At 33.1% G+C, this 13,036-nt stretch overlaps 1 protein-coding gene across 1 annotated transcript; it reads right to left on the minus strand.

Moving 5' to 3' along the window:
- Positions 1-10,699: 10,699 nt before the first annotated feature.
- On the minus strand, positions 10,700-12,773 carry LOC114269462 (aldehyde oxidase GLOX). The gene has a single exon (XM_028210779.2). It carries the CDS (start codon positions 12,609-12,611, stop codon positions 10,953-10,955), a length of 1,659 nt encoding a protein of 552 aa, XP_028066580.2. The 5' UTR covers positions 12,612-12,773; the 3' UTR covers positions 10,700-10,952.
- Positions 12,774-13,036: the final 263 nt, after the last annotated feature.

Consider the following 13,036-nt stretch of genomic DNA (forward strand, 5'->3'; position numbering starts at 1 on the left):
AAAAGTCACGGAATTGGCTATCAAAAATAATATTAGTCGGCAAAAGTCAACTTTTTAGCTACTAATTTTTTTTAGTAGGGGAATGTTGATTATTGGCGACTAAAAAAAATTTAGTAGCTAAAAATATTACAATTGGCGACTAAAAAAAATTTTAGTAGCTAAACATATCACAATTGGCGACTAAAAGAAAATTTAGTAGCCGTAGAGGTACCTTTAGCTACTAAATTGTTTGGTAGCCAAATGAAAATAAAAAAATTAATTTTTAATCTTTGCCGACCAAAGTTTTGGTCGCCAAATGTTAAGTTTCGGCGACAAAATTCCTTTTAGTCGCTGTAGACCTACTTTTGGCTACTAAATTGTTTGGTAGCCGAATGAAAATAAAAAAATTGTTTTTTCATCTTTGCTGACCAAAATTTTAGTCGCCAAATGTTAAGTTTCGGCGACAAAATTCCTTTTAGTCGCTGTTGACCTACTTTTGGCTACTAAATTATTTGATAGCCGAATGAAAATAAAAAAAATTAACAAAATAGTTATTTTATTTTATTTTTATTTTTATGAAGAGGTTGTACACCCACCATCTAAAAATTTTAATATCTTATTTTATTTTTTATTATCTCAAAATATTAATTTTTAAAAAAAATTAATTATTAAAATAATATGAATTTCTTATTTTGTCCTTTTTTTAAATCCATTAATAATACAAAAAGTATAATTATGACAATTGATATTTCTAAAAAAATATACTATCAAAAGGTAATTTTGATAAATTAATATTTTTAAAATGTAATAATTGTATTATAAAAAGAAATTAAATTCTGAAAATAGACTATTATTTTGAGATGGAAGAAGTAGTCAGCTTTCATTTCGTAGGTTGAACACATCTTTTAATAATTAGACCCTCACGCGAAAGGTATGCTAAAATGGGCAACTTGTTATTGTCTGTTTGTCGATAGTTTTACATTGCAAAAATTTAAAGGCATAGTTACAAGTCAGTCTGATGAATTTAATTTTTAATATTAAATTTTTTATTTTTAAAAAGTACAATTAAACTAATTATACTTTTTACATCATCATATTTCAATAACACTAATAAATTAAGAATAAATCAAAATTCACAAATAAAAGACAAAATATCCCAATTATTTATCATTTTAATAAATTTTTCAATATTATTACTAGTACTAATGAAATAATCATTTCATAGACACAAAACATATATTTAAAAAGTTTGAAAAAAATTTCATTATCAAAACGAGGGCTAAGTGTGTAAAAAAAATTCACTCATGACTTATGAGTAAATTTATAAAATTTTAAAATATATTATTATATTTTTCAATAAAAAAATATTAGGGCAAATATTTAAGATAATTTAATATTTTTAATTTATAATTTTATTACTTATATTTTTATTTAAATATAATTTTAATATATTTGTTACTTTTATTTAAATTTTTTTTGTTACTTTTAATATATATTTTTAATATAGTTTTTACCGACTAAATTTTAGTCGGCGATTATAATTACAAAATTTTAAAATTGTGCTTCAGACTTCGGAGGGAAACTTCGAAGGGAAATTTCATTGGCGACTACAAAAATTGGTCGGGAAAGAAAGGTTTAAGATTTCCGATTTCATTGGCTTCAAATTTCAGATTTTGTTTTTCTGTCTCTCACTCTTTGACTCTCTCTCTTTCTCACTCTCTCACGCCTATGCCCTCTTCTAGCTCTCTCTCTCGCCTTTGTCTCCATCGTCGTCGGGTACGGCAGGTATGTCCTCTCTCTATTTTGCCCTCTCTCTATCTTTCAGTCTCTCTTCCCCTAATTTCAGCCTCTAGGTTTTCGTCTTCCATTTGCAGCTCTGTTCTGATAGCAGCTCTGTTCTTGACACTGGCGAGCTCGGACGCCCCTTGCTCAGAGGGGTCCAGTGGCGTATAGATTTGGGAATTTTGCCTTCTTCCTCCTCCATCGATGATCTTTGCCGAGTCACCACAGATTCACGTCGGAGGTATAAATGGATGTTTTCTTGATTATATATATTGGGAATTCTATAAACGTATATATATATATATATATATATGTCTTTGTAACTTGGAGGCATAATTTGTTGTTTTCTTGAAATTACTCTACGTAATTGTTTGTGTTTTGTTAATGGGTTGAAATGATCACCTGGGTCAGCTCCAAAATACTTGAAATTTGTTGTAAAAGTTTCCATGATGAGCTCGTTTTAGTTTATAGAATTTCCTTATCAATTTGATTCCGATTGCAGTTTAGTTATTTACATGTGAGTGCATTTATAGTGTGCAGTTTTTTATCATTACGATCCAGTGGCGTATTTTATTTATGGAAATTAAGGATTCAATGTCCTCAGGGTATAATCTTTTAGTGTATGTGTTTGTTTATATATGTTTTCGTGCTCCTCTTAGCTCAAAATCAGGGCAGACTGTGAACTTTTTGGGGCCCTAAGCAAACTCTCAAGATGAGGCTCTCTCTATATTTTCGTTCACTGAAAACTAAAGTTTGCTTGACTAAAATTACTAAAATTTGCTTACATAGTTTAGCAAAGTCTACTTTACTGTATATATATATATATATATATATATATATATATGCATGCATGTATATATAAAGCTATAATAGCAAAACAAATTGATAGCACCAAATTCAAATCCTCTTGGTAAACACTAATTGATAGCACATTTTGGGGAAGAATTATGCATTGAGCTCATTGAGCTCATGTGATTGGAACACTCTTCATTGCTCTATGGAGATGCAAACTATGCTCTTTATTTTTGTTATAGTTTCAGATGCTATCCTCTGATTGTATTTTGGAGCAGGGGGTCTTCCATGCAAACTAGAGGGTATAGTCGAATCACCACTTGTAAATGGATACCGTAACAAGTGTGAATTTTCAGTTGGATATTCTGTACAGGGAAAACCAACTGCGGGGTTTATGCTTGGGAACTTCAGGTAGTTATTGAATTTACCTTTTGGGATTCACTTCTTTACATTTTTCTCTTGTTTATCATAAAGAAGAATTATTTATTTCAGGGAGGGTGTGACAGCTGTTGAAGAACCTACGAACTGCCAAAATGTTTCCACATTGCACATTGCACTTTGATGATGAGTTAGTAAACAGTGAATTTGAGAGGATGGCTCAAGCATTTGCTGTGACCTTCTGCTGATTCTCCTTTGCCTCTAACATCATTGGTAGTTCAGGTACTAACTCTACGTACATGTACTTGTTTGGGTCTGATATTTTAATTTCTTTATTAGATGGGCAGTTGCACTCTATAATCTGTCTGTTACCAGGATTCATGAAAACCTGAGCTTTTAAAGACCCAGCATGCAATGGAAAAATAAATGTACATGTATGGTGGAACCATTATTCAATCAATTCTTTTTTTTTTTTTTTACATTCTAAGATTATATACTGTGTACTTCATAATATACTGCTTGGATTTCTTGGATTGAGTCACAGATGAAAATTTTATACTGTGTACTTCAAAATATGTGAAGTGTGTATTTTGTTTCCATAACCACATACTTCACAATAGGATGGAGAATTCTTTGCATTTCTTGTTAATTGGTTACTTTATTGACATCATTTTTCATATTTTCATTGTTACCACCAAGTGATAATCTGGTTGAACAACAGAATATAGTAGTGTGAATTGTAGCTTACATATTCTTCATGTAGAAAATGCTACACTATGAAGCTTCTTTATGATGTCAAATTCTAATGGTCGTAGAAAACAAATTGCATCTAGATACCTACCGTTCTATATATAGGTTGGTGAAGTAAGTTCGAAAAATTGAGTTCTATAGATACCTTCTTTTTTTTTTTTAGAAATGAGTTATAATTGATAATGTAAATAGAGTCTTAATGTTGCATTAATCTTCTTGGAAAAATTATGATGGCACAAAACATTTTCATTAATTTCTCTCCCGAGCAAGCAGTGTAGTAGTAAGAATTTGATAATCAAGTTTATTTTTCACAACATATACTCAACTGTTAGAGTGAGTGTTTTTGTTGTACTGTGCTATTTTAGCACTGCTAAAGCTTACACCAAAATACTTCATTACTGAAGAGGCTATGGTTTGTATGCAGAGACTAGCGTATGATTTCCTTTCAAACTACATATTCTTAGCTGTTCAAAGCGTTGGTTTAAGTACTGATTTGATTGTTCAAAGAGTTGAATTTGTTCTTGACTCTGACAAGAGAAGCCACCTCATGGACTAATTTAGTGATAGTTTATCTTCATGCTGCCTAAATATGCCATTGCAGCTGTGTGGTACTATGTGATAGTTTATATTCTTGTCTTCCCTCAATTATGTTCATAGGAACTAATTTAGTGACAATTGGTTGGTTACAAGTTAAAACTGGAGATGTGAAAGGCAATGCAGAGCTACGGGTGGAACTTCAAGAACGTCGAATTGCTTGTGAACATCTCACACAACGCACTGTAGATGCTATTCTCTGAGATTCAGCGAGTAGGTTCAGTTTAAATAACTGGCCAAGCAAGTAATATGAGGATTTTAAGTTGTGATTGATTTTATTTATCTTTTGCTGTCTCAGATATACAATGAACAAATCGGAGAATTAATTGATCCAACCCAACGAAACCTAGAGGTGGGTATTACTCTATCTCTCTCTCTCTTCAATACCTTTTTGGATTACTTTTATGTGTGCTTAATGGTGGTTAAACTGCTGCAGATAAGGGATGATACCAAACATGGATTTTATGTTGAGAATTTGACCGAGGAATATGTAACCTGTTATGAGGGCATAACCCAAATATTAATTAAGGTAGCAAATAACAAGGCATTCAAGTTTTGTTCTTTTTTCCATGAGCATGTTTCTTGTTGTTTATTGAATTAGTGCTACAGATTGCTACTTGTTGATACTTCATGGATAAAAAAATAGTGTGATAAAAAATCCACCAAAGATAGTGTGATAATATCATTAGTTGCATCATGTTGTAATGAAAAAATAGTGTGATAATATCATTAGTTGCATCTAGATTAGGTGCATTTAAACATATAAGAAAAATTTGATTAAAATATGAAAAAAAATTCCACCAAAGATTAAAAAATACGAAAAACAAAATTTCGTAAACAAATCTCAAATTTTATTTTTTGGTGGTGGTGGTGGTGGTAGTGGTGGTGGTGGTTCACAGTTCTTAAATTTTTAACTGGTGGGGAACATTAAAGTCCAGGAATGAAAATTTATGAGTTGCTGTTAATGATCAATTTGTGGTGTTTCTTATCCCTTTGGTATTCTTTACAGGCACGAAGCTGAGCTTGCTGCAACGGCTAGCCATCCCCTTCCTGATGATGATGACGATGCATTTGACTAATGCTCATGGCTTTGGCTTTTTGCTATCATTTTTCGTGCTCCTTTAGTTAATATGAGCAATGCAAAAAAAATTTCAACGCTATCAAAGGATTTGTGTATGAGAGGTGAATGTATCACGAAGAAGAGACCATTTTAGTTATTCTTTAGCCATTGTTTCAAGTCTGGTTATGGTTGTGCTTTGTGGTAGAATTCTTTAGGCTGCCATATGGATGTTTTGAGTCACTTCAAGTATTTGCTTCAAGATTTTAAATTATCTATGAATTTAAATTATTGACGTTGGATTAGACTTGGACTGTATGGAATTTGTAATATATATAGAATTGGACGTTGAAGATTACTTTTTTGGATGCTTGGAACTGAAATGTGTGCACGTTGTTGAATGCTTTAATGGTTGATAATATATTTTAGTGTTGATGGATTATATTGTTTTATACAGGGTACAGGTTGTAATATAAATGAATACAGGTTGTTTACAACTTTTTTTTTTTAAAAAAAAAAACAAAAAAAAAATTATTTGGCCACCAAATGTTTTGGTAGCCAAATAGGTAATCAAAAGTTTTGGCTACTAATAATTTAGTAGCAAAAACATAACTCAAAATGTTTTTGCCACCAAATAATTAGTAGCTAAAAGATTTGAGAATGAGAGAAAGAAACTATTGGCGACTAATACTTTAGTGGCCAAAACATACCTTTTGCCGACTAAACTAAGATTAGTAGCCAAATGTGTACTTTCAGCGACCAATTATTTAGTAGCTAAAAGTGATACCTTCCCCGACCACAACAAGTTAGTAGCCAAAAAGCCTCATTCGGCGACTAATACTTTAGTGGCGGAAACATACCTTTTGCCGACTAAACTAAGATTAGTAGCCAAATGTGTACACTTTCGGCGACCAAACAAATTTTAGTCGCCAATACTATCGTCGACAAGGTAAAGGCGACGAGCTTAGCGACGAAAAATTTTGGTCGCTAAATCGTTTCGGCGACTAAATAAGTGACTTTTGGCGACCAATATTTTGGTAGCCAAAAGTGACATTTCTTGTAGTGTATTAATAGTCTCAAGAGACTATTAGTCCTAAGAGTTTTAGTTCCAATCAAACACAATTTTTGTGAGATCTATGGAATTATTAGTCTAATCCCATGGCCTTTGGACTAAAATAAACGGCCCGGATGCCTTTGCTAATTCCTTCCTCCAATAGTCCCTTAAGACTATGAACCCCCTTCCCAATTTTACAAATAAACACAATTTTAATAAATTTCACATCTATCGTAATTCAATTTTGTTCCCTATAACCCAAAACAAACAGGGCCTTAGTTCACATTCATTTATAAAAACCAATAAATATTATTTGATACCGGACATGACGAAAATAAGTTATCGTTATTAATTTACTTGATATTGTTAGATTAAATTCTTTTTACATCTTCAAAATGAGTATTTTGTTGCATATACAATGTATTTGATGTGAAATTATGTCTTTCACATGCTAGTTACATTAAAAATTAGATTTCTCTCATATTTACATTTTAATTTAAGAGAATTTGAGAGGTCTGTAAAAGCCTATCATAGGTCCCAATTCAATTATTCGAACCATTCATTTTGTAGAGGTCTTAATATATATCTATCATGAAAAAAATTAACTCGATTCGATAATTGTAACTTTTTCATTTTATCGATGTATATCTCTAAAAAAATAAACGATAAATATATTTTGAAAATAGATCATCAAATTTTTTAAAGAGAAATACGATAAAATAAAAAATATACTGTTATCGTATCAACTCAACTTTTTTATGGATGAAATATACGGATGGTCCTACAATATGAACGGTTCATATGATTAAAATAGGACTCATGATGAGGCCCTTCAAGTCGAGATGTAAACTTGAAAGAAGTCCAACCTTGCAAGCTTCTAAACGGCATCAAAGCCAAATTTTCTTGTGTAAACTATAAATAAGTCTTAATAGTTAGACTTAATTCTCATCAAGTCCTATTAAAAATAAGTCCTAATAAAATTGTCGCTAAAAATAATTTTTTATACAATTTTTATATATGTCGCTAAAAATTAACAATTAGTAACTTTTTTATCATGTTTTTTTATAAATTGTCACTAAAACTTACAACTAGTGACTTTTTTTGGACGAATTTTTCAAACTATCGCTGACAGTCAAAAATTAGTTATGGTTTTTTGTGACAATTTTTTTTTAAATCGTCTCTAAAACTTATAATTAATGTCATTTTTTGTGACCAAATTTTCAGACTATCGTTGAAATTAACAATTAGTAACTTCTTTTTAATAGTGTTTTATGAAAAACGCTATTAATTATCATAGGGTCTATTGGATAATAAGTCCACATAGTAGAACCTACATCTAAATCTCTTAATTTTCTCATAGGATAGATATAGCGACCCATATTTTTACCCCAACTTTCGTTGTGTTCTGGACTCAGATTCTATGATTGTATACTGTTGTCTTTGTCTTGTTTCCTTCCTTTAACTCTTTGTATTTGAGTTTTGGATTATGTTTGGCGTATTTGGATCAAGTTGGTTATTGGTTGGTCTAGAATGTTATTGCCTAGATTTTGGCTTCTTCGCTCGAGCGAGCCTTGTGTAATCTGTTCTTCGCTCGAGCGAGGCTTCTTGCGCTCGAGCGAGCCTTGTGAAATTGTTTATTCGCTTGAGCGAGACTTCTTGCGCTTGAGTGTGCATCAACGTTGATGGCAGACCTGAAGCTCTGCATTCTACGCTCGAGCGACGCTTCTTACGCTCGAGCGAGGTGACATTTTTGTGTCTGGTCTCTCGAGCGAGAACTCCTTCACTCGAGCAAGCCTGGTGTATATTAGTTTCCAGCAGCGCTGTTTTGCTTCATTTTTTATCTCCTCTTTACTCAAAAATCCTAAATCTACAGCTCCTCTCTCTAGAAGCCACCATCTCTCTTTGATTTCTTCAAATCCATTGGGATTTTGGCCTAAGTTCTTCACCAAAGTTGGTTATCTCCTTGAGGGCTTTGTGGTGTGCGGTGGAGATCAAGGTTCGACACCGTAAATTTTGGGGTTTCATTTCAATCTTTCTTTAAAACATGAGGCAGGGATTTTCTTTAAGTTATATATATGTTTTTGCAAGATCTAAATGATTTTTGAAATCAGCCTTTGATAAGTTTTGAAAATTAATTGTTGATTCAAGAAAAAAAGTAATTTTGAAAGTGGGTTTACTATTTGATCATTTGAGATAGAAATTGGGAGTTTTGAACTATGTTGATTAAAGAAAGATGTTTTTGGTGAAATTTCTTCAAATGTTTTGGAGATGGATTGTTTGGTAAGAAAACCTAGAAAATAAGAGTTTTAAAAAGATGTTGAGAAATCATGGACGATGATGTTATATTTATTTTGTATGTCCAAAATAAATGGATGTATGAAAATTTCTTATTTATATTTATATAAATGATATTTTCATGAAATATGGGAAATTGTTGAGATGGCTTGAAATGTGAGAGTTATGCCATCCCTTGGATGAATTGAAATAAATATATTTATTCATCTTGTGAAATTGTAGCAAAAGGAGAAATGGAAATTTTAATCACAATGGAAATATTGTGTGGAAGAATGAAAAATGGATAAAATGTTGCATTGTATAAATTGATACATTGGCATATCAATTCATTGATAATGAAGAGCTTTGAAATTCGATTTGAAAACTTTGTATTGAGAAAAGAATGCTAAGAAACAAGTTTTCATGAATTGGTTTTGGGGTAAATACGGTGGTAAATCTTGACAGGTGGTGTAAATGAAATTATAGGTGTCGAGCCTTCTAGTTAATACTGGTAAAAATGACAAATTATAGGTGTCGAGCCTTCTAGTCAATATTGGTAAAAATGACAAATTGGCAGTACTTGTATAGTCTACTTGCAGACACTGGCCTAGGGATTACTAGAGTTGTATTTACCGCCCCCTTAAACTAAATTGATAAATTTTGAACAGTTGAAGTTGCAAAACATCATTGAGTATGATGGTTTTCAAAAGATGAATATGTATTTTATTTTCTAAAGGCATGGCATGGCATGTGCATTCATCTCTTGAGAATTGTATAAAACGTATATACTTTGTTAAGAATTTTTTACTGGGGTTTATGCTCACTCTATGGGATTCTTGTGCAAGAAAAGATGTGGTGATTCAGTCCAACTGAAGGCGTGGAGGTGTGTGCAGAGAGCATAATGTGCTCATTTGTTGTGACTCTAATTGTAAGCCAAGGGCTTTGTATGTGTGGGTTTGAATAACCGTTTTGTGTAACCAGGCTCAAATCTTGGAAACTTATAAACCCTTGAGTGTATTTGTTGTTTAATTAATTGTATTATCGCATGAAGAATATTTACATCATATGTAATACAAGTATGAGGATTTATTATCAGTTTTACTTTAAAAGGCCATAATTATTGTATTACTATTTGGACATGAAAATTGGGGCATTACAATAATCATTGGTAGGTTGAATTTTTGTACGGATGTAATTGAGATGTTGTATTGTCATTGGATTGTGATAAAGTAAGACTCATTATTGTCTAATGAAATGTTGCCACCTCTCATGATTTTGAACAAAAATTTGGTCGAAAAAGCCTCCCCCCCCCCTTTTTGGTTTAATTATAAGTGATTTTCTTTTTGATTGGCATCAATGAAGGAAAAAAAAAAAAAACCAAATTGATGTAATCAAACAGGTATAATGTTAATAAATAGTAAAATCTTTTACATGTATACATGCTTTTTTAATGTGTATAAATGTTCAAGAATTTTATTAGAAAGTACATGTTAATATGATGCATAGATCATAACATATCATATACTTTTTGACAAAAACAATCCAAAAAATTATATGGAACAACAATTCTACGAATTCAAGAAAAAAAAAAAAAGCTCAAAATTTGAATTGTGTGGATGAAATTCATTGTTTATAGGGGAACTCACATCATCAAGTTCAATCTTCACCCCATACTTATTTTTAAAATAAATTTGTGAATATTATTTTTGAATCTTTATCCATTTTATATGGAATCCATAACAACACCAAAACATTTTCCACTTGAATGATTATTACTAAAAGTCAATAAGAGGCTATGGATGATACGAAACGTTGCCCAGTACTTGTCAATTGACATAAAAGGTACGCACATTTCATTGAAATTATATTGGTTACTAGATATATTTTATCATCATATTTCATATATTTTTATAAAATAAATATTATTTATATTTGTAGCCCTTGACTTGTTATATTTAAAGAAAACAATAGAAGTCATTATAATACATGACATGAAAAATTACATAGATAATAAAAAAAAATTGATAAAAACATTCCACTAATATATAACAACCATCTTTTATTAATTAATGTCATGGAAGAATTATCCATGTAAAGTACAATTCATAACATGAAGATCCAGCTTTTTTATTTAATCTGTAAATACAATTTTGATGACATCATAACCATCCTTGCAAGAAAAAAAAATTGTCAAAACAACCTACTTTTACTATGTTTTGATCTTTGAAAAGAAATAGTGAAAATATTTTATATACTACAAATTCAACACTAATTTTGAAAGAAAGGGAAGTTTCACTGTATATGGACCCAAATGCCGTCACTGGGTATTTGTTGATGGACCACAAATAAAAGATAGTATCCGGATGGGGCAAGTTTACCCGAACCCGGTGTCACCACCCCAATTTCATATGTGGATTTTCCAATAATTCTCACATTTCCGCCACCAAGCACCAATATTCTTTGGTTCATGGAAAATGAATGTGTGTTAAATGATGGTGCAACCATGGTTACGGTGACCAAATTTCCATTTATAGTACCAGCTACCGTAAATTGAATCGTAATTTGTTGACCATACCCAAACTTGATTTGAGAAGCGGGTGAAATAATCTTTGGACGCAATTTAATAGATCCTGGATCCAAATAGGATGGCAAAAAAGCTTCCAATCTTAATTCAGTGGGAAAAAGGACACCTTTAAATTTGTAAGCAACATGAGGATTACTACCACCAACAAGAACTCGACCGTCACGAAGCAAAATTGCCGAGGAATGGTACATCCGGGGTACAGTGCTCGGGTTTTGGACATCAAATCTCGACCCAATTGCCATATCGGGATGGTAAACAACCGGATTTAAAACCGGGTTCCTACCATATTCCCATCCGGCTGTCCCTGCCGACCCACCATTAATAATCAAAACATCACCGTTTGGAAGCAATACCATGTCACCCATGACCCGAGCCAGAGGCATAGTCTCCATAACCCACTGGGGAGATGGGTCGGTTATTTTGATCCGCCCGCATGTTTTCAAGGCTCCGACAAATTGACCCATTCGAGCGCTGGTGTAGGATCCTTTTGGTGCACCTCCACAAACCAGCACTTCAGCTTGAATTGCTCGTCCTTGCAAGTTCTTCAATGGCAGCAAAACTGCCGAACCGGTGCTCGGATAACTCCGAGGATTGCCATCTGGCATATTCGGGTATCTCTTGACGACAATACCCTTCGAATAATCGAACAGTACTGCACGATTATTCGCAAAAATAAACAAATTCCCATCAACGTTAAGAAACACAAATGGGTACAAGTTGTTCTCAATTTTGGGCTCATTAGTCTCTACTAAAATGGGTAAACTGTAAGCTCGGTTAGTCGAGCCGGTCTTCGGATAAAACTCATAGTTAAATTGCCGGCGACCACCGACGATGATTTGTCGACCGTCCGGCAATATATGATTGGTGGCATACCATCTTTCCATATTCAACCCATATTTGATTTCTTGCCAGTCACAATCAAAACCATTACAGGGCTTGAAAAATCTGACAGCACGATCACCGTCGTTGAAACCGCCAGTCTGAATCAGACGACCGTCAGGGGAGAGAGAGCCGGAGGAGCACCAGACGTCGGTGAGGACGGTGAGAGGGCGGAGGGAGTTGGAGACGACATCGTATTCAATGGAATGGGCAGTGCAGTCGGATGTCAAAACGATGTCGTTGGGATCGTGTCGGCATTTGTGGTTGGGGAGAGAGATGTTGGAGGGGCCGAAGTCGGTGCGGTCGAAGATTACGACACGGTCGTTGGGGAGGAGCTGCATGTGCATGGCGGTTATGCCAATGTTGGGTTTGAGGAGGGTCCACCTGCCTCCTCCGGTGGCGGCATGGGTCAGATTCCGGCACAATGGTCCAGCTAAGAGGAATGCTAGGTGGTGGAGGAACAAGGAGAGAATGAAATATGGAGTCATGTTTGTTTTTGTTTTTGTTTTTGTGAGTTCTTGTGGAGGCCTCACAACTCAGAAGTGTATGGTGAATGGAAGGGTGGGGATGTGTGTGCTTTTAAATTGAGTTTGAAGATGTAGGTGTGGGATTGAGGAGTTAGATTACCACACGCAATGTTTCAATAATTAAAAACGATAGGGTTCACTCTTTGGGCCTCGAAATGTACTCAGAAATACGGATATGTTGTGATGACGTGTGAAATTCGTATATGTAATAAATTTGAGTTATTGATATGAAATTTTAGATAATTTTTTGAGTATTTATGTCTGAATCTGTAACATTATTATTCAATAATTATACAAACAAAATGATTTGAAAATAATGTAATGCTAGAATTTTGAAAAGTATAAATTATTTTAATAAGTTTTTTATTTAAAATGAATGGATAAGT

This window comes from Camellia sinensis, chromosome 6, assembly GCF_055761805.1.
Source record: "Camellia sinensis isolate YWXY chromosome 6, ASM5576180v1, whole genome shotgun sequence".
In the NCBI taxonomy this organism is placed as follows: domain Eukaryota; kingdom Viridiplantae; phylum Streptophyta; class Magnoliopsida; order Ericales; family Theaceae; genus Camellia; species Camellia sinensis.